This window comes from Peromyscus californicus, unplaced genomic scaffold (assembly GCF_007827085.1).
Source record: "Peromyscus californicus insignis strain IS unplaced genomic scaffold, ASM782708v3 Scaffold_10__1_contigs__length_136768540, whole genome shotgun sequence".
NCBI classification, from domain to species: domain Eukaryota; kingdom Metazoa; phylum Chordata; class Mammalia; order Rodentia; family Cricetidae; genus Peromyscus; species Peromyscus californicus.
The window spans coordinates 83,211,741-83,238,501 of record NW_026294391.1 but is presented as its reverse complement, the minus strand read 5'-3'; the positions used below and the strand labels follow the sequence as shown (position 1 = coordinate 83,238,501).

General features: G+C 40.6%; 1 protein-coding gene across 1 annotated transcript; it reads right to left on the bottom strand.

Moving 5' to 3' along the window:
• Nucleotides 1-4,006: 4,006 nt before the first annotated feature.
• Tnmd (tenomodulin) lies at nucleotides 4,007-20,671 on the bottom strand. The gene is made up of 7 exons (XM_052745982.1): nucleotides 20,365-20,671; nucleotides 20,068-20,199; nucleotides 11,460-11,600; nucleotides 11,151-11,252; nucleotides 7,354-7,507; nucleotides 4,682-4,848; nucleotides 4,007-4,380 (listed from the first exon to the last, which is right to left on the bottom strand). Exons 1-7 carry the CDS (start codon nucleotides 20,539-20,541, stop codon nucleotides 4,171-4,173), a joined length of 1,083 nt encoding a protein of 360 aa, XP_052601942.1. The 5' UTR covers nucleotides 20,542-20,671; the 3' UTR covers nucleotides 4,007-4,170.
• Nucleotides 20,672-26,761: the final 6,090 nt, after the last annotated feature.

Sequence of the window (26,761 nt, the reverse complement as noted above, 5' to 3'; positions counted from 1 at the left end):
ACCCTTAAGTCCCTTGCCCTTGGCAAGTGTCTTGCTCTTGGCTCAATGAAGACTGATAAGGGTGCAAGCCTGAGTCGTATTTTAGTAGCCAACATCTCTGGAAGAGCAACAGAAATACTGCTGTCAGTGGAAAATTCAGAATGGCAGATGATAGCATCAATTGGGGAAGGATAAATGTAAACAGTGTATTAATATCACTGTCAGCTAGAGATGAGCTCAGCACTGTGGAACTGCTGCAATCTTGGTTGAAGGATTTCTTGTGGCTTGGTCTGTTCCCTTTGGTTCAACATGCCTGTCTTTTAGAACCCTTTTACCAAGGACAATAGGCATGAATAGGAAGTTTAAAAAGTAGAGGAAAATATAGCTAAACAGAACCAAATACCAGAGCAGCAAGTAGACAAGTGACCATTTACTTCTTAGTCTATAAACACTAGAACAGAATCTTCATCTAAAGAAATCACAGTTGCAGTTATTGGATAAGTGGCTTTCATAGAAATTGATTTGCAATACTCTGGGAGATATTAGAGCAGGACTTCTGTGATGTCAGAGACAATAATTTTTGTATATACACCCATACCTGGTTTTGAATATGGAGTCACTTTTCTTTCTTGTTAGGGAACAGCATGTTGTCAGCAAAATTAAGCCCTGGATGAAACTTCTTTAAAAAAGGAAAGCCAAAATGAAATCATTTTTAAGGGTATAAATAAAATAGCTCCACGCATTTCCTGACAGCCTGAATGAGAAGGTCCATATTTATCTCAGTAAGCTTTCAGCGTTAGACTTTAGGAGCCAAAGCGACAGTTTTGGACTCAGCCAGACAGGGAGCCTTATATATAAAAACTCAAAATAGATTTTCTTTGCCCCTAGTCCTGCCAAAGAGCCATTTTAGGTGTGCAGGAAGGCTCTGAGAACACTAATGCATAGTGTCCTTCTGCTGAGTGGGAGCAATGGATGGCTTCGCCTCACCTGACTTTTCTTAATTGGAATTTAGATCCCCCAAGAATCTGAACGGTAATATATTTCTTGTGATTTCACAGAAGTTATGCCTTTTGCCTTCCCCCTCCCCGTATACTTAGAAACATGGAAACTTGTGATTAAAATGCAGAAACCTGCAGTTTTATAGTGGAAATAGGCCACTGGGCTGGGCAGTCATGGGGACCTTCGATCGGTCTGGGGTTAGAGCATTCCCCACTGTTGACAGTGTCAGAAGATGAGGAATACGGAAATGGATCTAAGTGAGATAAGAACATTCAGCCTCAGTTTGGAAAAGCTCAAAGCTAACTTTTTGTGATATTCTTCAGCTTATGGCTGTACTCTTTTCTAATCTCCTCTCTTCTATCTTCATCCTCCTCTTCTGTTTGGTGCCTACAAAAATATATTCAGGAGTTCCCCGTATACTTTTGATACCATACTGAAATGCAGAAGATTTAGATTTCATGCGTCGGCAAGAGGGAAAGGAGATGGTGGGATGACTGGACAGACAGAACATGAAACTAAGGTTTTTGAGAATTGCCACGTGGGGAAAGATATGGTAGTGCGAGGAAAAAAGGGATTGGAGGTGGCCACTGAAAGTGGTTTGGTTAAGGATGTCTTGTAGGTGAGTTACACCTGATCTTTAATGTATTAAGTAGCTTTTAGGTAAGAAAGTGATATTAATAAAATCTAAATGTGAAAAGTAAACTTTGTGTAAAAGCATTTGTGTTAACTTTAATCCATAACCTGGGAATTTCATCAAGGACAGGTTGTCATAGTTAAGGCTAAGAGTACGAACTAGACTATAAACACAATTGAGGGATGGTTTAGGAGGGAGAGTTGGGAGCATTTGGTAAGAGCCTGGAGTAGAGGACAAAGATACATTTAACTTTCTGCCACTGGAGAGATTACTTAAAATACTGCATACAGGGTGCTGAAGAGATGGCTGAGCAGTTAAAAGCATTTGCTGTTGCTGCAGAGGACTGGGGTTGGGTTTGTTGTCTGTAGCTTCATTTTCAGAGGATCTTGTGCCCTCTTCTGGCCTCTGAGGGAACTAGGCATGCACTCAGTGCACATACATAGACACGGGTGAAACACAAGGGAGGTCAGTGTTTTTTTGGTGCTACCCGTGTTTGGGAAGTCGGCATAGGGAAGAGAGGCAGGAGTAAGTGAGGCTGTTCTAGCTCTAGTTGAGTTGATCTGAGCATAGCATAAGGCATAAAGTCTCTACCCAGGACTCAAAGGAGGATAAAATGCTGTGGCAGGGGTGGAATCACACAGTCTCCTTTTCCATTCCGGCTTGTGCCTAAACTGAAATAGGCTAATGTATTTGGGTTTGTTTGCTTATTTATGGTGGTGTTTGGCTTCCCTGTAAACCAAGATATGGTTTGAATGCTTCTTTAAACATGGTCATTTCTTCCCCTGCTTGATCTGATAGTCTGCCTCATTGGAGGACTCATACTTTCCCACCGTGAAATGACTAGTGGGTTGAAGGATGTTATTCGAACAAGAAATGCTTCCTGTGCCTCACATGGTCAAGACCCTGTGTTCATATTGTGAATAGGAATGTGAATAGGAATCCCCAATTCAAAACTGTTATGTAGAACAGTCTATCCTTCTGTGTGGGGGTATGTATAGGTGTATGTAGCAATGTACCTAGGAAATACAACTGTAGTTAGTTTTGTGTACATTCCTGTATTTATTATGATCATGTGTTCTTGTTGTAAGGAAATACCTTTAACCTAATTTGTATCCTCCACAGAGCACAATACATATAGTATCCTAGAGACTACCCAATTTGGAGTGTCTCAGGAACTTAAAATCCTGGTTAATCTTTGGAAACAGTGTTAAAGACAGCAATTTATTTTAAAATGATAGCTAACATCACTAAGTTCATACAGCCTCAAATTGGTCTCATCGTTCACATTTTTCTATTTCAAACATAAATTAATTCCTGCTATAATTGAAGTAATCTAAAGAGGTCTGGTGCCTTTTAAATTATCAATAAAAGAGGAAACATTTCAATGCTATGTATTGTTAGATATATTTGATTGTACTTTCATTTTGTAACTATTAGTAATCTAAGTATGGTATGTATGCTAGTAATTAGTAATTTGCTAATTGTAAATCAATCTTGGCCATAGCTCTTTCTATGTATTTTCTCAATGGGGAAGGGGGAGACTGTGACTCACTGGCCTACAAATACTTTGGTAATGATGTATCTTCAAATAGAACTACAAAGGGTGACTGATTGGCAGAGCATGAACTTTGAAACTTGACCTTGCAGGGACATCTGAGTTAACATTAGCCTCCAACCATTGTTTTCTTTCCCCTTTGTACTCTTTTCTATTCCTAAGGAAAATACAGGGTAATTGGGAACTAGGTCTTACCTCTCCTTTAAGTAGCAAATTGTTACTTCCCTGTAGTTTGGGAGGAAAAAGTACATTTGATTCTTCACCTCAGTAATTTCTTATGACTGTTTCTGTGAATTTTATTTATTGGTCTTCATATTTCAGAAAAATGTCTTGGAACACTATGTAGCCAGATCTAAAGGAAAGTTAGATGTGAAGGTTCTAAAATGTTGAGTTTGTCCAAAGTTGAGTTCCCATTCACAGGAGGAAAAGCCAGGATCCCCTTTGCTAAGTTACCTTTCTCCTTTGCTGAGTCTGAGCAGTTAGCATATTTTAGTGTTGGCCTGCTGTGACTCACTGCCTGTCCAGCGGCTTTAGAGACACTTAAGCAAGTCCACAGCATGCCTTTCAGGTAATTAAGCACTGGGAACTATGCACACAACTTTACGGTTTTGTTCATTGCTCCTGGGGACATTTTATCATCACCCCTTCATTTTAACTTTGTCAAAACTGAATAGTAAAAATATAGGAGATGGGAACTTTGAGGCTTTACCCAAGACTATTGATGTATTGCAAACTCACATTTTTGCCATTCGTGTTAGGCAGGTCTATTACATTTCAATTGCCAGGAGTAGTCTCAGCAAACACTTACCCATTGTGTTCAGCAGCAACAAGGCCATTGATGATGATGTAGAAGTTTATTAGAACATGAAGAGAGGAATAACCTAAAAGTAATTCTGGAGGATAGGCTACTAGGAGGCAAATGCCTCATAGAAAGTCATTGAATAGCATGCATTTATTATATGTTGGCTAACAGAAGGTTAGGCATTTGAACTCAAACTTCCTATTAGACTCTCCCAAGCATGCGGGCCACCCACCAGTTGCAAGGCATGATGACACGACAGATGACTCTTCCTCCTTGGTAGCAGTATGGATATGGGTAATAACCTAGTAAAGGTTCACAGACACGGCGGCAGTAGCGGTTGCCTCTACGACAGTAAATACAACAATAACCTCTCTCATCCAGCATGGGGTCAAATTCGATTCCATTTTCAGTCTGAAAGAAGAAGAAGAAGACAGTGTTGGAGGGAGAAGCTCTCTGGGGAGGGGGGTCCCACCAAACAGTTGAGGACTATAGGACTCTGAGTTGGGAGAGCAGGTGAGAAATTAAATTTCTTAGCCTAATCATGGAGATGTAGACATCAAAATTGGCTATGAATGTACTCCCTGGAGAGTCCAAGTTTCTTAAATGTTTGTTAAAATTATGATAATTTTTCCAACTTCCTTGAGAGGTAGTGAGTTTTATGAGAGTTCCTTTGATTCGGCCCCGAAAATGAGTGCAGTGGACAAGCACTCACATAGTCATTGACTGGAAGGTCTTCCTCACTTGCTTGTCTGGTGTGACGGCTCTTCTCCACCTTTACTTGCGGAACCACCCATTGCTCATTCTGTTCAATCCCCTTCTTTTCATTGGTAGGAAAATGAAGATCTTCACCATCCTCCTCAAAGTCTTGTAACTCTGAAACTAAGAGAGTAAATACAAAATTGTGATGTCATTACTTTGCAGGCATTTCTCTAGGCATGCATGGACTGCATTTCCTAGCTCATTAAGTGGATAGTTCAGACACTATTTCGTTTCTCACCAACTTCATTGCCTCCTTGGCATCAAACATTTACCCCTTTTCTTACAAGACAAGGGACTTCTGTCTTCCTCAATGATTTTAGCTGCAAGTGTTCAAGACTATTTCCTGATTGCTTGATTTGATTTGGTCTCAGCTGCCCTCCCATCACTCCTCTTTGGTAGCTAATTTTTTGTATTTATGTATTTTTGCACATATGGATGTATTGCCAGCATGTATGTCTGTGCACCACATACATGCAGTGCCCACAGAGGCCAGAGGAAGGTATCATATAGCGTAGAACTGGAGTTGAAAATGGTTGTGAATCACCTGTGGGTACTGGGTCCTTTGCAAGAGCAGCAAGTGCGCTTAACCAGTGAGAAATCTCCCCGGCACCCATCCCTCCAGTGTCTTATTTGTTTTTACAAGACCAGTGCTCTAACTCCTGAGCTATAGGGACACATGTCTTCTTTATTTTCAACTTAGGTCTGTGGAAGACTTGCTGAAAATATAGGTTCTTACATATTTTTTTTCACTCTGTTTCTCTTGTTATCTTACACAGCTGTGGTACAATTGTCAAAACTACTAAGAAAGCTTTGGTTCATTGCCACTAACTAAACTACAGACTTCATTTATCAGTATTTCCATTCATGTTCTTTGTTTTGCAGCATCCAGTTTGGGTTACCAGATTACATTTTGTCATCATTTTAAAAAAAAATACTTGCTTCCATCAGGTACTGGATGAAGGCTCTCTGATGACAATTAGGGTAGTCACCAATCTGATTACAGTAGATGGCCAGTTCAGGCACCCTCTCCACTACTGCTAGGAGTCTTAGCTGGGGTCATCTTTGTGGATTCCTGGGAGTTTCCCTGACCCTGAAATCCGCCCCCCATCAAGACGTCTCTTTCATTACTTTCTCCTTCCTTCCTGCCCCCGCATGTACCCCGCTGGCCCAACCCGTTCCCTCAAGCAGGTGCAGATGTGGAGATGCACCTCAAGCACTGGGCCGAGTTCCGTGTTCGGGGGAGTCTTGCTGAAGAAAGAAAGGGAGGAAGGATTTACGGGGTTAGGGGGAGTGTCGTGATGGCGGGCGTGGTGCACAGAGCCAGCTGACCTGAGCTCCTGGGAGTTCACCAACTCTGAACCGCTGATAGCTAGGGAGCCTGCATGGGACTGACTTAGGCCCTCTGCATGTGAGTGATAGTTGTGTAGCTTGGTTTCTTTGTAAGGCAGTAATGTCAGGACCTGTCCCTGGCATTTAGCGGGCTTTTGGGAACCTGTTTCCCATGCTGGATTACCTTGCCCAGCCTTGACTCAAGGCTGCCTTTACTTGATCAAGCTTTGTTCAAGCTCATGGGAGGTCTGTCCCTTTGTGAATGGAGATGGAGATGGAGGAGCAGGGGGAAGGTGAGTGGAGGAGAGGAGGGAGGGGAAACTGTTGTCTGTATGTAAAATAAATGAAAAAAAGTTATCTAAATGAAATTTTTTTAAAAAGTACAAAAAAATACTTGTAAATAATACCAGTAGAGGCCTACATTGTTGGTACTGTCCTGTCTTGAGTAATACAGTAGTCCGTGCGGAATGAGGGAGGCCAAAGTCTGTGTCAGGTAGACAGAATACAGTGTCTAAGGGACCTTTGTCTTCTTGAATTGAAGGTTGTACTTTTCTGCTCTGGACCTCTAACCTTCAATTCCATTTATAGTGATTCCTCAAACATTCCTAAAGAAGCTGTACTGCCATGATTGTCACATATTCTGGGGAGAATGCCATTTGCCATGAGAATTCTTGAGACCGCAAGCGGTGCACTGTTCGGTCTCATCTCTCTCTAGGTCTTGGGATAGGCCTACTGTGGTTGTGAGGAATAGCCTGGTCTCCCTGCTGCAATGAATATCGATGTGCAAAGAAAGATAGAGTAGCTATTTGCTACCACTGGTCATATTAGGGTGGTGTTGCCTTTCCTGAGATATTTTAAAAGCCTGTCAGCATTAATTTATCTGATTTATAACTTGGCTGTGAAAAATTCCCTCTTCACCACAGTCAGCATATACAGTTTCATCCAAGAAGGTATAAACCGATCATTTGTTTTCATAGAAATGTGGTCTCTCAATGCTGGAAACATTAACCTGTTACTATCTTTTTTTCTTTGAGATAGTATATTGCTCTGTTGTATATTGCTATAGTATATACTATACTGTGTATTTATATCATATCTCTTTATAGATACATATCCATATATACCTATATGTATGCATATATGTACATATATAGACAGTATATAGCTCCGGTTGTCTTTGAACTCAAAATCTTCCTGCCTCAAACTCCTGGACACTGAGAATGCAGAGATGTATCAACATGCCTAGCATGTTAGCATCATTGGAAGGAGCCGGAGATTGGGGATAAGATACCATACCTGATATTAGAGTGGGATTGATCCAGTACATGGTCACATTATCGCAAATCTCCAGAATTTTAGAATTTTTCAGAAAGTCTCGGTTTTCAATAGGCTTTTCTGCAGGAACCCAAATCACTGACTGTTCAAAGAAAGTTGTAGTGATTTCTTCATTCTGAAAGAAGAAAGTACATCAGGGATGGGATTGTAGAGAAATTAGTACAGCAAGTTAGATATTAGGAAGTACTGAAGAACAATATGTTTTAAGCCCGAGTAATGGTTGCAATGCCAGGGATGGCTGCTGGAGATCTGTCTCCATGTCATGCTAACAGTAGATGCACATTGAGGAGCTAACTGATCCTTTTATTCTGGGTCTGGCAGTAAGGTTTCTCACTAAAATATGAACGCTGTCTGCCATCATTTCCTTTGAAAATCTTTTCATCATGTTCTGGGAACTCCCTGGGCCATGCAAGTTTTAATTTGATCATCTGGAACATGAGTGATTTACATTTCTCCCCTTTAAATGGGTGAATACCTACCTTGTTTTGGGGGTATAGCTAAGGATGAACACAGGATTTCACCTCAAGATGAAACAAACAGACAGACAGACAAACAAAAACTCCTATAATCTAAACTAGCCAGATCAGTTAAATAGCCAGTTAGTCTACCATTTTGGATTTATGAGACATTTGTCTTTTCATGTTTTGAAGTCTTAAGTTTATGGAAAGTGGATTCATTAATTCCATTCATTCTAGATGCTCAAGGTTTAGCTCACAGAGGGCTCTGTTTACAGAGCTTCTCAGTTTTGTTAAAAATATCTTCTCTTCCATTTCTAGTGCTGGGAGTAGTTGCCTTGAATACCTAGTTCTTACCTACTTGTCAATAAGACTTCGACACTTTAGCCCTACTCTTTTTTTTTTTTTTTTTTTTTTTGGTTTTTCGAGACAGGGTTTCTCTGTGTAGCTTTGCGCCTTTCCTGGAACTCACTTGGTAGTCCAGGCTGGCCTCGAACTCACAGAGATCCACCTGGCTCTGCCTCCCGAGTGCTGGGATTAAAGGCGTGCGCCACCACCGCCCGGCTACTTTAGCCCTACTCTTAATAAGGCCTTTTCATACCTCTTTTGTTTCTTCTTGGCTTTATGATTTCAGTGTGTTTATTTATTCTCCAAAATTTGCTTTTGTATCATTTTTTTTCTCTGAACCATTCACAACTTTCAAGTCCTGGCTCTTTTGCCCTTGAGTCTGTGAAGACCTTGGAAACATTGAAAGGGATTGTATAAAATGAGGTTGATGTGCTGACTAGCTTTGTTAGCAAACCCAGGGCTATTTATACACTGGCTCTGCATGCTTTACATGCACATGCCATAGATACAGTGGTGAGCGAAGTACAGAGTTAGAGGTTTTGTAATTTGCAACCACAAATTTGTTCCACTAAAAAAGACTCGTAGTGTGAAATTCTGTTTTCTTGGAGATGAAATAATTTTACTATCATGTGACCACAATGTGTGCTATTTAAAAGATCCTACCAAATTAACTGAGGAAAAATTAGGGCACAGAGAAGAGATGGGCTTCTCTAGCATGCATAAAAATCCCATTCTATCATGTTAGGCTCTGATTGTTGCCTGTCTGTGCTTGATACATTATTTTCTGCAAAGATTTTCATATGATATTTTATATAGCCACCTTTAAAACATTTTTATTTATTGTGTGTTAGGGGAGCAGGGCATATGCCACAGTGCACATATAGAGGTCAGAGGGCAACCCACAAGAACTAGTTCTCCTTGTGTCAGGTAGATCCTTGGAATTGAACTCGGGTCATCAGGCTTGGCCACAGGTGCCTTTACCTGCTGATCCTTCTCTCTGGCTCTATAATATCTTTTAAATCCGAACTGATAAGTTTTAGGCCTCCTGAAGGCCTCTCTGCTGTCACAACAAACTGAATCAGACCAAATTGCAAAGCCCAGGTTTAATGGGTAAAGCGCTCCTGCGTGATTCCCTGGTCCTGCAGAGAGGAGATGGGACAAGAGACCAGAAGAACCACAGGAGTCTGTTTTCTGGGATGCTGCTTATATATCCTCTGTGGGAGTCCTCCTGAGCTGTGTTTGGTGGGCTTTGAAGGGGCAGGTTTAGGGAAAGAGATGAGAAAGGGAGCCGAGGTGGATCTTCTACCAGACTCCTTCCAAACATTCTGGACTCTTTGGTATAGGGATGCCAGGGTTCCAGGGGTTGAGATGGAGCTCACCCAAACACTAATCTCCTTTCATGTTATCACTGCCCCCTATACTGCTTCTTAATTTCTTGGGAGTCGATTTGTTTTTCAGAAGCGTCTAATATAATTTTATTAAAAACAAAATGAAACTCTGCATATCTATCACTACCATAGACCTTGGCAACAAAGCTTCCTCTTTGGACTTTCTTCTTTTTTGGGGCGGGGGGGATTGTAGGAACGGGGATCTGTAACGTCTGTAAGCTGTGAAGAGTGCAATAGCATGAAAAAGTAATGTGGGAACTAGCAACAGCTCTGAGGAGTCTTGGGTAAAGAATAGGAAAAATAGTGTAACCCATCAGCACTTCCCATAAAAGAAAAGGGAAAGAAGAAGAAAAAACATGTAAGTGACCAGTTGGAAGAACATGAAAAAGAACATGGGAGAAGGAAGAGAAAGAGATTTCAATGTATTCAGAGTCCATTATGTCACTGCCACAGTCCCACTTTCGATTTTCCAGTTTTAAATATAAAAGCAAACTAAATTAAGCCGGAAGAACCTCAAGGGCTGTGGGATTGCTGTATTTTAGGCAGTGATGACCCATCTCCCGTGCCTTCCTGGGATCATTCATTCACTAATTGGAGCAGGGGCCTAGTCATCCCAGTTCAGCAGTGTTTCCAGAGGATCCACAGTATGTGGAAGTTTTCCCGTTTGCTTTTGCTTCTCCTCAGGAGCACTGTGGGTTACTGACACTAGCAGCACAGCATAAAATGGTGAGGTGAATAATCAGAAACCTTTAAACTAGGTGGCTGCTGGAGCACGACAGAAGTGGTACGACCCCCATGTAGCCTGGGGACTAATTTCCTCTTTAAAACACAATTCATTTTCATTATTTTAATTTGTGTTATTTTATGTGTAAGGGGTTTTACATGCATGTATGTCTGTTTCACCAGAAGAAGGCATTGGATCCCCTGTAGCTAGAGTTACAGATGGTTGTGAGCCACCATGTGGGTGCTGAGAATTGAAAACTTGGGACCTCTGGAATAGTAGTCAGTGCTCTTAACCTCTAAGACAGCTCTCCAGCCCCTATTTTTATTATATTTTTAGTTATGTGTACACCAGATGTTTTGGATCCCCTGCAGCTGGAGTTATAGACAGTTGTGAGCTGATTGATGTGCGTACTGGGAAGTGAACTAGGGGTCCTGAATCATTTTCTCCATCCCGCACTAATATTCTTAAAGTCTTTCTCATACGCATGATTGCTTTTGTTCTTCTGATTCATTCCTCTCACTAGAAATCATTGGTTCGGTAGCAAAATTACATAGGTTTGTTGTTGCTGTTGTTTGTTTTTAAAAATAGGTATTTGGGTATAAATGTATAGTGTATACCCCAAAGCATGAACTCTATTTCTTAAAAGGCCTCACTCAGTTCAAGACCTCAGTCTGCTACTCAACTAGCTGTCACTCTTTTGTCATAAGTTCCAGCTCCTATATCTGAAAATGGGAGTAGTTCTAGTGCCTAGTTACACGATTGAGGATCCAATGGGAAGAGAGCATTCTGTACAATGGTTGGCCAGTAAATGGTGTTTTTACTACCGTAATTTTTCTCCCATACCTCATCTATTTCCTCTTCTGGTTCCGAAAATTCAGGAATCACTTTGATTTGAGTTTTAATAAAGCACTTTTGAAGACCTACGAAGTAGATGCCAGTGTATCCCTACAAAACAGACAAAACAATAATGTAATTAATTTCCTGTAATGGCCACAATGAATCCCGTGACCTATCAGAGCCTCAGACTGGTAAACTTTGAATTCATAGAGAAAGCTTTGTCATAAATGAAATGAAGGTTAAAGGCTATTTTTAACTTGATTCAATGGTTGTAATATTTTAAGTGGAAAGCCTTAGGGGAAACAGTCAACTCACATTTTTAAAGTCATGAACTTCCAATGTTTCATCAGTGCCATTTCCGCTTCTGAATATTTCCGTTCTGGTCATGGGATCAATTTCCATGTAAATCTTCTTCTTCTCCCCATTGCTGTAGAAAGTGTGCTCCATGTCATAGGTCTGGGAGAGAAGAGGAAGAAAAGCAAGTTCTAAGATAGTCTTTGAGCTCCTTCATAAAACGGTTTAATTGGGGAAATACCTGGGATACCTTCTCTTTCCGGAGCCTTTCTACTGAGGTGTCATCTCAGCAGCTTGCCATCGGACACTCTTTAAAATCTGTGATTAAACTGAGGTGCATTTTGGCGTTCAGGCTGATACGGGGATCCCTTCAGAGTCAGTGTTTTGTATTGAAGCCAAGTAGCTGAGCTAATTATGAAGAATTCCAATGGTTTTCTTGGCACCCTTGGCTAAGTAGCAAATGATATTCTGCAAAATCAGCCTGTGAAGTATTTTCCCCTTGTGTTAAGCCAAGGAATCATCTCAAGCCTATACTGCTTCCTGAAGCTACTGCTTCCTTTTCTAAGTGTCCTGTGATTACTCTTTCCATCCTTTCCATCCCATGAAATCCATTACAGCCAAGAAAGCAATTTGAAAACATTTAGAGCGGTTAGCTATTACTCTCTATTCCCATATCTATCAGGATTTTAATAGTGCCTCAATAGTATTGTGTTTGTCCTGAATCTGAAGATATTATTGGCCAATAATCAGTCATCCTCTTGTCCTGTACCAGTTTATTTTCCTTTATTCTTTAAAATCTAGTAGTCACTTGCCTTCCCTTAGCCTTCTGTTTTATAGGTTAACCATCCCTACTCAGGTTATTGCTGGGTTCTGTTTTTTAAACTTGATTCCATTGTTTTCAGCTTCTCTAGATTCCTCTGCACAGGTAGACTTTGGTGACAGGGTGAGGTGCCATAAATTAAGTAACAGAATCTTCCAAGGAGAGTGCCTCTGAAAGGGTATGTATCAAGCCTTTCTTGAGTGGCTGAAACAAACCCCCAAACTTCCTTCTGCTCTCTAAAAGACAATTCTCTCACTACAGACAAAGAGGACCAGTTCTGTGCTTTATTCAGTCTTGGAGTTAAACATTGAACCTCTAACTTGGGACATATTTGGGGCTATAGACAAATATCAACTCCAAAGGAGTTTGATCTCTATTGCAAACCATGCCAGAGTTGATGGTGCCATTTGCAAGTCTATCTTCCCCTTGTTGCTTGGAGGCTTTTGCCTGTTAGATGTCTACGTACTCATTTGTCCTTCTGAAGAAGCAAGTTGCCTACACAGCCAATGTTGCTTTCTAATGACACGGTTCCTAGTGGTGTCCTCCTCCATGAGTTTGCCCTGGTTTGTGTTGTTTTTAGTGTCTGCGGATGCCTGCGACAGCATGTTAGTTTAACCTGGTCAAATTTTTCCCAAGTCAAGTAGAAAAACAAGTTGGATGGGTTTGTAGAAACAAATGTTACTTCAAGCATGAAAAGTCTGATGGAGCCGTTGAAAAGAAAAACAGAGGCAAAGCCATTTTACCTCCCTGTGGCCCTGTGTGCTGTAGACATGGATAGCAGTTATTTGTTGATTAAGTATCGTCACCAATGACAGTTCTTATTTCCTGAAGGAATGCTCTGACGATTGGTAAGGTCTTTTAAAGTCAAGGAAAAGAGTATGGAGAGCTCTCCAGAAGCGGTAGTGTTAACTTAGGAAGGCTGATCTTGTTTGAGTCAGGGAGAAAACTCCTTTCATTGCTTCTGCTTATATCCTCTTGGTTCTAGTTCTGCAGCCAGCTAGAGAAGAGAAACTTGTAGGTATGACAAAAAAAACCTGAGCCCTCAGTCAGCTGAGTTAAGCAGAGGACAAAGGCATCCACTTCAGACACAGCCTTGTTGGGTTTCCCAATAGGGGATAGTTTCTTTAGAAATACTATCCGTTGTGGAGACAAATGTTGACAGTACTAGCCACCAGGGGCTGGGCTGGGGTGTCTGTTTCATTGCAGCACCACTGATGGATTATTGCATGGAAAAATTGGGTTAGAGACTAGGGGATATTGGACTGTGGCCTACCTGGGCAAAAGAAAGAGAAAATGCAGACTGCATTTTCAATCATCAGTAGAAGACTATGGGACTGTGCTGATGACATTTAAAATTTCAGTGTACTTCTGTGGAATGAGTTTTCCTGCACTCTTGGCAATACACTTTACTTGGACACCTTTCTGGATGAGTACTATTGGAAACTGCCAAGCTCAGCAGATCTTCATTATTTTCAACATCTCAACAAAGAATTGGGTTTGTTTGTTTGTGTTGTTGTTGTTATTCAGCGAGGGAAGAGGCATCATCCATGTTAATTGTATCCATTAATCAGCTTGTTGATTTTGTGTTAGCAATGGTAGCTTCTTAAATAGAGTGAGATCAGAATGACTTCATTTGTGTATAAATCCTTAGTGTGTGGGAGGGTGCAGGAGTAGGGAGCTACATATTTACCCAGATGGAATTCTGCTATCAAAGGTGTCCTTTTGAAACAGACTGTCCTTTGTCTAGGAGGATGATGCCAATGACTTACTTTGGACTGTGTGGGGATGGGTTTGAGTAAATCCAGACATACTGTCTCACTCAGGTCCCCGTGGAGCATACTGCTTGGGTAATGGCTATGCAAGATTCACTGGCCCATATGAAGACTGAGCTCATGCCCTTGGCATCAGAAGTACTTTGCTGTCTACTAAGCTCCCTGGCTCCTGGGTTGAAGTGCCTTCTGGAGAAGAAGAACTAAATGGCTTTGCCCTGTCCAGGAACAAACTAAAGCAGAGACAGGGTGGCTGACCTTAGAAAGGTATGAGTGGGCTCCAAGCATCTCTCCTCAGCCTCTGCTCCCAACTTAGCTTTGTTCCAGGAGAGACAGCGCAAGGACAGCATGTGACATGAACTATGCCCTTGCCAAGTTGGCAAGTAGATGAGCCCTCTTTCTGGTATCTTCATACCTTGTTCCCTGTGTACTCTCATAACCTTCTCCCATGCCTGCCTCGTTTCCATCTGGCCCTTTGTCTCTTGTCTAGACAACCAGGAATCTGCTGGGGCTTGAGGGCTCTTATGTAAGAGAAGAAACCCATCTGACAAATGATTTTGCATTTAGATATTAGCAACAGAAAAGACATTTGTCAGTTTGAAAAATTGAATGCAATACTTCACTCAAAGGAATGAAGTCATAATGGTGCATTTTAGGTACTGTGACACCAGGAGCAGGAGATGGGGGTGGGGGCGGGGCATCTTTCCAACACAATCCAAATGGGTTCTTACTGGCTTTATGTTGGAATAGGACAGAGAGGCCAGTGGAATAGGCAATCTGTAAGAAGACCACACTGACAAAATATGGGGGAAACATGAATCCATTTTTCTTCCTTGTCCAGGAATTCTGTCCTCAGTCCAGTTAAGTCTTCCATTCAGGGCAGGCAATAAGCCCCAACTGCCTCCTACAGTGTGAACACTTTACTCTGCTTTTTTGTCTCTGTTGGTGACAGTCTCTGAGATCAGAAAAGAAAGCTTTTTATAAAGAGTAAAGCTGACTCATGCATTGGTGTGATGGATCTGTTTGGGGGCAAGCAGCTTTAGCCTGTCCTGACAGGGATTTGAGGACATTTGGCTTAGGTTTGTTTTTTTGAAACCTGTGATTAATCTAGCTGGTCTTTTCCCCCCACCTTCATCCTTTACTGTCTGTTTATGAGGTACACACTCCAAAGGTGAAATACATGCTCAGAATAGCTGGCTAGCAGGTGCTAGGCTGGAAGGAAGGGAAGGGAAGGCACTGTACCATATTATTACAGAGCCAGCCTGGGAGAATGAAAGGGCCTCTGGGTATTGCTCTACCAACACAGTGCTGACAGATTATTTCTTATGCATAGCTGGACTTCTGCATCTTCAATCATCAGTTCTCAGACCTGAAAAAATTCACATAAGCAACCAGACATTCCTCATTAAAGAAAGAGTGGGGAGGGGAGGAAGGAAGGAAGAGAGGGAGGGAGGGAGGGAGGGAGGGAGGAAGGAAGGAAGGAAGGAAGGAAGGAAGGAAGGAAGGAAGGAAGGAAGGAAGGGAAAAGAGCCAGCTATTTACTTCATCTATAGTCTTAAACTCGATGGGAAGTTTTGCTGTATCCACAATCCTCTCCCCAGTTCCCAAATTGAGCTGAAAAACAGGAAAGAATCCCCAGAAAAGGTTCTAGTATTAATGTTAGTCCTTCCACCTACAAGCTGTGTGATTTGGGACAAGTTACTGAATGCCTCTGAGGGTTCAGTCCCTTTCTGAATCCCCTTTCTGGTTGCAATATTGGGTAGTTGGCAAATCCAGTTTTTCTTAACATTTGTCTGGTACCTTTCAGGTTGCTTGTTGGGTTGCAACTACCTGTTGATCACCTGGGCTTCTTATCCCTACAGCTCCCTACAGCTCTGTTTGAGGGCTTTACTTTCATATGCCCCGTAAAGCACTCAGTAAATACAACCTTAGGAATAAGCATTAAGAGTATACTCATAGCCATCAGAATCGAGCATCATGTCATTTGTAAGAGGTACCCCTGAATAGTTTAAAATAGCACCCGGCCCAGTAAGGATCATTGTACAAGGGTAAACTTGGGTCTTGGGAAAAAAAGAGAATGAAGACATGCCTTCTTTTCCAAAATGCTGATGTGGCAGCATCTGGTGAAACTCAGTTCCCCTGCTTAAGAGATTCCAGATACATCTCCAGCTTTTGCCTTGAGGGTATAAATGCTTCTCCAGTACCATGTTTCAACCACTAAACTGTTGTGTATAAGAGCCTAGGCAATCTAGAAAGAAAAGTCCCTTCATGTGCTTAAAGATGAGTAAAGAAAGTTGGTCTGGGGCTAATGCTAGTGGTAGAAAAATAGTCATGAAGAAAGCTGGACTCAGACTTGGCAAGAAAGTAATTCTTTCGTGCAACGGATTTTCAGCCTAGGATGATCTTCGGTATGAAACATAAATGAGACTGTTTCAGTGATCTTCTGCAATTGAAGTTACATGGGCAGGACAGAATGCTCGCTTATCTCCATGACCTCTCATGCTACTAGAATGTGGAATTTGAAGGAGCATCTCCCGGAATATGTTGATTGCTGCAGGGGGGTAATTACTTCCCAGCAGCCCTGAAAATCACCACATAGTTCTGATGTATGGCAGGAAGCACACACCATTTCATTCACATAACCTCAAATCTATGTCTCATTCCACAAAGGTTTGCAAGAGTGGGGTATGAAATCTGTGCTGTGTTTATAAACTGCTGGTTTAAGAGCTACAGCCTTTCTGTTGGGTTTCTCCATGTTGCTTTGATTAGTTGAGGAGTTGGCTTCTAATTATTTCCAGTTCAGTGTGGAACACAGGGAGCGCTAAGTAAGACTGTTTTTCCCCAGTAAATCTGCTTCATGGATCCTAAGGAAGTTATTGCTTAGAAGTGGACCCTCAATATGATGACCTCTCGAAATTTCTGGACCTGAATATGTTTTTCCTGCTCAGGAAAGCTGAACACAGAGCCTTATGGACTTGGTTTTTTTCCTCAAGCCTCTTCAAGTCTCCTAGGTATGGCTGTGGCTCAGGGAACCTAGGGCCTGGAAAGAGGTACAGAAGCTCTCTCAGAGTTGACCTTCATTTAATTTTGATTGATTTTTGTTCTGGTTAAGAGTGTGTGTGTGTGTGTGTGTGTGTGTGTGTGTGTGTGTGTGTGTGTGTGTGTGTGTGTGTGAGACACTCACATGCATGCTTGAGGTATACTAGGAGTCAGATATTGCTTATTCTCATTTGAAATCAGTCATCTGGATCTTTTGTGCCTACGAAGGTAGGAGGGAAAGGAAAGACTTAGTAGCATGGAAATGTCAACAGCAGATGTAGGATGTTAAATAAACACTGTTTATTATAAACAGATGTTGAAAAAGAAAACAAGAAGGAGTGTTGTGGGGGCTGGAAGAGCAAACACAGAGCTGGGAGACAGCCTCAGGATAACAGAGGTATCACTACAAACAATAAGCACAAAAACATCAGTTGTTCTCTCTACCCAAAGCCCGACAGACCTCACAAATCACACAGGCAACTAAAGCAAAGGCCAGAAGACTATGGGTTTTAATTGGTTAATCGGCATTTCATTCCAGCCCATACTATTAAAGAGAGAGTCTTAAATTTGTACAAGATGCTTGGATCATTTTCCTCTGGAAATATTCTTCCCAGACTAATCTGAGTACTTTTATTTTCCCTGGATTCTTTTTTTTTTTTTTTTTTTTTTTTTTTTGGTTTTTCGAGACAGGGTTTCTCTGTGTAGCTTTGCGCCTTTCCTGGAACTCGCTTTGGAGACCAGGCTGGCCTCGAACTCACAGAGATCCGCCTGGCTCTGCCTCCCGAGTGCTGGGATTAAAGGCGTGCGCCACCACCGCCCGGCTTTTCCCTGGATTCTTAAGGGCTCAGATGCAGGCCTAGTCTTGGTCACTAGGAACATGGTCCAAAGCTCTTTGTCTGGGACCTAGAAGGTAGTAGGTGATTGAATAAGGAATCCAAACTGCTACCTGGTCTTCTGATTTAGAGTGACCCAGCCTGACTTTGTGGTGAAGGCCAGGACTTATATATGAAAGAGAGCATATTGTAACCCCCCATGGAATAGCAAGTTAATAGTATTTGGTCACAGTAGAAAAACATATCCCAGGTGATACATAATGTCTTTTATTTGTATATCTTCATAATGACTTTGGCCTCTCCTTTACACTCCTTTTGGTGAAAATTATATCCTAAGATGAATTACTTCATGAGAACTTTGATCTTTTCTTTTTAAGTACACTTTAATCAGTAGCATACCCCACCTTTTCTGTGTATGCACTGACTGAGGTTTTGTTTGGTTTCAGGAGTTACAGAGTTGATCTTTGGAAATCATATTTAAAAGAACTGGAATGGGAAACAAAGATAGTATAATTCAAAGGTAGGGGAGATAATGAACTCGGATAAGGAGCGTGGATTCTTACAAGATAAAGGCAAGATCTCCTCCAGTCATCCCCTGAGTCATTTATTACTGCACTGAAGCAAACACCACTGTAACACATAAACGCAGTTGGGATGGCGTTTATAGTGCCGATGAATACAAGAAAATAAGAAAGGCTATTGTGTCATTGTTCAGACAAACAACTATGAATGGTCAAAATGATTAGCTACTGACCACCTACAGTGAAGGCATTATATTCACAGCAACTAAAATGATTTTTGGGACCTGTACTCACATAATTTCCAAGAGAATTAGTGATTCAACTTTTGGGGTAGCACATCACTTTAGAAATTAGCTAAGTGGTACCGTAAGTAAGTAATTGTACTGGAATGAATGTTGGCTCTCAATTCAATTTCTTTTTCTTTTCTGATGTTGGTTGCTTTGCACACCTTGCTAGCCTTAACATAGTTGGCTTCTCTAGAAAGCCATCTGAATAGTAAGTAGTTCAAAAGCAGTAGGGCAGTGGGGGTGGGCTAATAGGAGTGGGTGATGCCTGAAAACCTTTCTGGAACATGATGTAAATAAAAAGGCAAACAGAAAAGTAGGCTTGTTTGCTCCCCCTCACACTTAAACTTTACAAGGTATCCCTTGAGACTAAATGCAAGCAGATATTGCAGCAGAGGTGGAGAATCCCAGGGGAGCTATGCTTTACTTTTCTGTTTGCATTTGGACAGTTAGCCAATTTACATTCTTTTTCTTCCCCTTTGTCTACTTTTCTCCATGAACTCCTTGCTCCTACTGCTCCTTTGGCTCCTAATGGTCCATGCCAACCCATTTTCTTCTTGTCTCATTTTCCCTCCTGGATCTGTGCCTTTTCTTCCCTACATCGGCTACTAAGTAGAAATGAGCATCTCATGACCAAAAATCAACACCAGCAGCAGTAGCAGCAGCAACAATAATGGCCCACAAATAGAGAAGAATATGGCAAAGACTAAAAGCCCATCTTCATGGGTTGTAGTTCATCTCATTCTCATTCTAATGGAAATTGTTAGCAAGAAAGAACTATGATTTTATTTGGGTCACATCTAAACTTGTCTATTGCATGTGAGCCCAGGAATAACAATAACATGGAAGCTCTAGTTCTGGTTAAGTAACAAATAATTATGAACTCAGATATGAGAATTGCTTCATTTCAAAATGAGTTTGCCTTGCTGCCTGTCCTCACAGCAGATGCATTCAAGTCAGAACATAATCCCTGAAAAGCATTTGCTGCCACTTCAGGTGGTTTCTTTCTATGTGACTGTCTGGTTACTTTGCCATAAGTTTCTGCCCAGATAATGGAAAGAAAGATAAAAAGTAGTTTTTTCTTTCTTACATTAAAAAAAGCTTCCAGGAGATTTAACTCCTTCAAGTCAACCATAAAAGAGTGGGTAAATTTACTTCTTGTCACTTCTAACCAAAATGCGGAAGACAATTTCCCCTCACCTAAATAAACAAACGAAAGAAAAACCTTGATTTCATTTTCTATGCCCCTAACTGAATAAAAAAAGATTAAGAGTTTTCATTTTCGTATTAGTTCACATATTAATCACTAGTTAAATTCAATCAAACTCGGTAAGGAAACACTGGGTAAGTGTCTGTTACTTACTTTCTTGGATACCTCGGGCCAGAAGTGTTTGCTCCCCCAAAACAGGACAATTAGAGTTAAGGCCAGGACACCAAATACCAGTCCACAAATCTTCAGTGATTTACATATCTTCTTGGATTTCAAAGCTTCTGCCTAAGCAAAGAACAGAAAGAATGAAACAATACACAATAACCCTCAAAATAGCAAGCCATAACTCAAAGTCTCCTTCGATTTCACTTTCTAATGTTCACATTGCAATACGATAAATCTGTGAAACCATGCTTCTGCTCAAAAGGGAAAATATATGAATCAACTTACATTTAGAATGTGACAGTCCTCACAGTTCTCGGGAGGATTCTTTGCCATAGTCTCCCAGCACACAGTGCTCTTTCCCTGCTTTGAGAGGACTGAGACCACTGCTGAGGTGGAGTTGCAAGTGAGCCGGCTAACAGATGCCAGAGGAGAAGCTGAATTTATATGGCTCAAATATGTCATACCAGAGCCGGAGGGAGCCCAGGGGGCTCCTGTGCTGCGATTTGTTACATAGATATACCCATATATGTATATAACTTCTGTGCACAGAATTCCATCCAGAATGGCAAAGACAGGTTATAATGAAAACTATTGTCCTGGGGGTTGGGTTGGAAGGGGATCAAGCCTAGGACACATTGAAATGATTTTTCACTATGAACTTAAAATACCAGTGGCAATACATGCTGCACAATCCAGAAATAAGCAAACAGAGCAAAAGAGGGAACAAAGTTCTAATTTCAATTCCATCCAATTAAGCAAATATTTATCGCAGGGATATTAAGTATCAGGTACTTTCCTGGGTGCTGGAGAGTCAGAAGTAAATCAGATAGTGTGCCTCCTCACTGTGTAAAAGCACTCTGTGTCCCAAGATCAACACGTATTGAAATAATTATAGTTAAAACCAGGATATAATGAAGAGCAATTGTGAGCTTTCTCTCTTCATCCCGTCTCTATGATTATGTTTCTCTTCTTTAGGTGGTCCCTTAACACTGACATTCATTTTGTTGCTTCATGATTTTTTTCTCACTTTATATTAGCTGCTTAAATGAACTCACCCAGTCCTGGAGTTAATATATCACTTATATAGCAATGCCATCGAAATGTGTACCTGTAATCCAGTTCTGTCTTTTAATTTCAAAGTCATTTAAGCATTACAATCATCTGTATCTGGATGTAACTCAGTATGCTACCTATCAAACTTTCTTTTTCAATGCTTCCTTCCCCCAACCTACTTTCTTTCCCATAATCCTAATCTTGATTGGTGACTACAATTAGTTTTCTGGGCCTACCATGACAAAGTATTGCCGTACTGACTTGCATATAGAAAATATATTCCTTAGAAAACAAAATAAAACACATTTATTCTCACAGTTCTGGAGGCTATAATCCAAGATCAAGATGTCATCTTCCTTCATCCCTTCCTTTCTAATATATATCTCATTTAATTTATTTTTGTTAATTTTATTGTTACTGAAAATGAAGTTATTTTCATAGAATACATTCTGATCTTAGTTCCCCCTTCCCTCATCTCCTCCAGGGTCCTTCCCACCTCCCCACCCTTTTCTCTCTTAAGAAAACAGACAGGCAAAACCAAAAGGGATAAAACAATGAACAAACTAACAAAAAGAAAGGAGAAAAAACATGAGAAACTCACACATGTGCAAAGACCCCCTCCCAACAAAACCCATAAAAACACACAAATCACAGTGTATAAGCAAAGTAAGGCCAAAAAATGTCTAAACAAAGCAAAACGAGAAAAAAGTCTCCCCAAATCCCCCTGAGTTCCTTTTGTGTTGTCCATCTTCTGCTGGCCATGGGGCCTACTCTTACGTGTGGTTTGTGTACACAGTGAGACTCCCTTGGAGAAACCTATTTTTCCTTTGTGAGTGGCTGTTAATTGGAGATAGCTTCTTGGTTGGGGATGGGAATTCCTATCTACTTCCCCATCTCAGTGGTGGGAACCCATCTGGTTTGGACTTATGAATACTGTCACAGTCTCTGTGAGTTCATATGTGTGTCAGTCTGTTGTGTCTGGAAGACACTGTTTCCTTGGTGTCCTGCATCCCCTCTGGTTCTCACAATCTTTCTGCTTGCTTCATAATTGTTTTTTGAGCTGTCTTTCTTTTTCTTCTAGATGGCTATCTTATTGGTCATATGGTGCTTGCATTTCTTAGTGTCGGTATTCTAGTCTCCCATCCTCCCTCCTTCCCTCCTTTCCTCCCCCCCCCACCCCCGTCACTCCTGGCTGGCCTCAAATTCACAGAGATCTACATCTCTGCCTCTCTCTGCACTATCACACCAGGCTCCTGATCTCTTTTTAAAAGCATAGTAGTCATATTGAATAAAGGGTTATCTGTATAACAATATTTTACTTTAATTACCTTTTTGAGGACCATATTTCCAAATTCTAAGTCATACATGCAGTCAGATTCTAAGGTATGGGAAATCAGGGCTTCTCCATATGGAATTTGAAGTGATCCAGTTTGAGGCAGAAACCACAGGTTTGTCTTACAACCACCTCACCTTTTAATGTCTATTTTATTCCCTTAGTCACCAGGTGTTAATGTGCTCTAAATTCTAACACCTTTCAAAGATGTTCTTCCCTCATTGGAGAGAATTTCTATAGTCACTATCATAACCTTAGTGGTTCTCAACTTGTGAGTTGCCACCCCTTTGGGGATTGCATATCATCAGATATTTATATTATGATTCATAACAATAGAAAATTGCAATTATGAAGTAGTAATGAAAATAATTTTATGATTGGGGGGTCACCATAACATGAAGAACTGTATTAAAGGGTTGCAGCATTGGGAAGGTTGAGAAGCACTGGATTAGATTAGATTATCATCCTCTCAAATATATGCCTTTCATCTAGGTTGCTCTCTTGGAGCTCCAGATCATATGCCCATTTAGCAAGTAGGATACCTCCATTTGGAGATATTAAATGCCACATCACCCAGCCTGAATTAATTGTAGCTTCTTCTAAACCATACTCTTCCTTATGTATTATCTTTCTCACTTGAAGGACACAATGGATGGTCTCTAGACCAGAAATTCCAGGGGCTCATGATCTCTTCCTCTTCTATTCATTTCCATGCCTAATCAATTATTACCTCCAGTTAACTCTGGCTCTGGATTATCTCCACAATTCTACTGTGTGGACTCTCAATCTCTACTGACTCAGTTGAGGGTCTATAGTTATTTTTACTCTTATAATACAGTTCTAAGCATTTTTCTATTGCGTTTAAAGTTTTCTTAAGCCTCAAAACTGAGGACAATCTCTCCTCTGCTTGAAGTCCTTTGATTAGTCACTAATGTGCTTCACGGTCTTGAGTTTGTGTATCCCTCTAACTGTAGCTCTGGAAAATTTCCTCCAGACATGGAACCAGTTGTGATGGTAGATGGGCAGGGCAATGGGGCAGGTGCATATGGCTCCATTTTCATGCTAATGTCTCAAAGGAAAATAAATTGGAAATAGGATTATAACTGAAGTTGATCACAAAAATTCTGAAGAACAAAACAAAATTAAAAACAGATCATGATTCTATTTGCTCTGCAATTCTTTGGTCAAGTTTTTTAAGGTCATAAGAGCATTCCCATGGAGAACCCATGTTTATGAGAATAGATGGTTTCCTTGAACGTGTCTCTCACACTATACCTCTGATGCCCCTCTCATAGTTAATACTCTGCTGATAAACATACTCAGCTTCTTCACACCATAGCCCGTTGTATGTTACCTTCATTGTCTCTATTTCCTTCCTGCTCCTTGTTCAGCTAGAAAATTTCCAGTTAGCCTTCAATATGTGGCTTCAATCTTTCCACTTCCTGAATGCCTTCCTCTCTCTTATCTCTACCCCCTCATTGAGGTCACTGGCCTTTTCCCTTGTGTTATCTTTGTATCTTGCTGATGCTTTAACCATTGCCCTCAGAATACTGTATTAGAAGTAATTTCTACATGCTTCACAGATAAATAGGCCTTGAGACCCTTTATAGCACCCCTTCTTTGCTAAAAATGTTGAATTAAGCCAGGAGTTAAAACAAAACAAAATGCCATGGAAACCTGGAAGGAGTCATGATAAATTCTGATTCAGGAGAGCAAAGAAAATGTCACAAAGGACATGCCATTTCAGTAGTTTCGCCATTTACTCGTACATGTTTATTTAGTGTTCCCTATGTGACAGGCACTGATATAGAGGATAGATGGGCATTTCAGAAGTGTACAAGCAAACACAGTTCCTGACAGTCCAGTCTATCATGAGAAGAAAGGTAGCCAACTAAAAGGAGAAAATAATGAAACTAGTTAAAAAATATGCTACAAAGAAAAGTGCAGGGTGCTATGAAAACATTCAGTTTAGGCTGAGCTGCCCAGATAAGTGCATACTGAGAAGATGGTCCTTAAACCCAGAGCTGAATAATAGCAGAAGTAAGATGGAGATGAGCACAGCATAATTATTTCAGGCAAAAAAGGGCAGCACATGCAAATACCCGGAAGAAGGAAAATGGTTGGAGTAGTCCAAAAAGAAAGCCACGGCCAGTCACGGTGACTTAATAGAGGAAAAGAGCTGCTTGGGATAAGAGTAAAGAAGGCAGGGGCCATATCATACAGAATTGTATCTTTTAGGATTGTTTGGGCTGCATGGAACAGGAACCAACTTGTAGTACTTCTTCTCTCATAAGATGAATCTCAATGTCAGCAGCGCGGGGCTAGTTCAAGTGTAAGGGATCCAAGCCTCTGTCTTTCCATTCTGTGATAATAAAATGACTCTCATCATTATCTTCTAAGATGGCTTCTTCACCTCTGGAAAGGAGAAAAAGGATGGCAAGGGGCAACAAGAACATGTGCCAGCTGAGTTTATCCCTTTCTATCAGGAAAGTAATGTTTTCCAGGAAATACTATCCTATAGATTTTTTATTATTATGCTGGCTAGAATTGTGTTGGATGGGCACTTCAGCTACAATAATAATACTGTGAGACAGTTTTATTGTCTACCCACCTTGCTACTATTCTTAACAATATTGTCTTTCTATAAACTGGGGAAACATATTGGACATTAAAATTGCAGTTTCTGCCTCAACAGTCATGGTAAAAGCTTGAAGTTTATTTTAAGAACAATGAGGATTCACTGAGAGATTCCAGCAGACTTCTTTTTATATTTAGTAATATCTATCTAGGTTCTTTGAAAAGAATAAATTATAAGAAGACACAAATATTAAAAGAAGTAATCATGAGAGATGCCAGTGGCTTGCCAGTGGCAGAAATGGAGATAAGCAGGCAGATTCGGCATAGGTTTTAGGAGGAGTATGTACTTGGCCATAGATTGGACATAGAGGGCAAGAGAAGGGAAGGAATGAAAAATGAGTCACTGAGACCTGGCTTGCACATTCAGATGGCACAATGAATTGATATTAAGAAGCACTGAGGAAGACCAATTTTGAGCAATCGGTAAGTATTGTTAGAACACATTAATTTTAATTGTTTTTGCAGTATCCAAGACGAGATGACTAGTTTCTAATAATTTATGTTTGGAACCAATAACATAGTTACTGGAAAAAAATTCAGATTTGGGAGCCATTTACTCTGGTGAAAGCTAGGGAAGTTAATGGCATGGCCCAGGAAAAAGAGTTCAGAGCAGCAAGAGAAAAGGACTGCTCACTGACTTTCAGAAATTCTCACAGTTATTTATTTAAAAGCTTGTTTGTAGAATGACTTTCATAGTTTTATAAAAAGATGCATGCTAACTGTAAAATAAGGATGCAGAAAAGTGCAAGGGAAAATCTGTACTAACCAGGAATAAGTATTATTGCACATCAGTTTCCTTATTCAAATTGAATAATGAAAACAATATTACCTTTCTATTTATGAGGTTATTGTGATAATTTAATAACAATCCATTTAAAGTGTATACTCCAGTCACTGGTAGATAGTGAAAACTTACTAATTGAAAGCTGATATATAAATTTTATTCTGAGCACTAATTTTATATTCTGGATTAATGAATGAATGCTAAGTTTTTAGTAGGATTACCACAAATGGTATTTTCGCAAATATCAGTTTTAAAGAATTGTAACATTGCTATATTACCCAGACTGGCCTCTAGCTCCTGGGTTCAAATGATCCTCTTTTATTTAGTTTCCCAAGTAGCTGTTACCATAAGAGCACACCATTATACCCCTAGACAAAAGTATTTCTCAGTTGTCATCAGAGGAGCTTCTGTTGGTAGCAGATGGTGATTAACACAGGGACCCATAATTGGTCAAAGTGCAGAAAATAAAAAACTGTGCAATGCCTTGGGAGGCAGAGGCAGGCGGATCTCTGTGAGTTCGAGGTCAGCCTGGGCTACCAAATGAGTCCCAGGAAAGGTGCAAAGCTACACAGGGAAACCCTGTCTTGAAAAACCAAAAAAAAAAAAAAAAAAAAAAAAAAGCAAAGCAAAATAAAACAAACAAAAAACCCCAAAACTGTGGAATGCTTAGCCCTAATGGTACATCTATATCATGTACCCTCCTCCCAAGACTCAGGAATTATTGTGGAAGAGGAAGCAGAAAGACTAAGAACCAGAGGTGATGCATAAATAGAAGAAAAGAATATTTTCTGGACACAACATGTCAGGTGCATTTATTGACTCACAGTAGTTATGACAGTATGCATAAGCCCCACATGACCACAGTCCTGACCAAA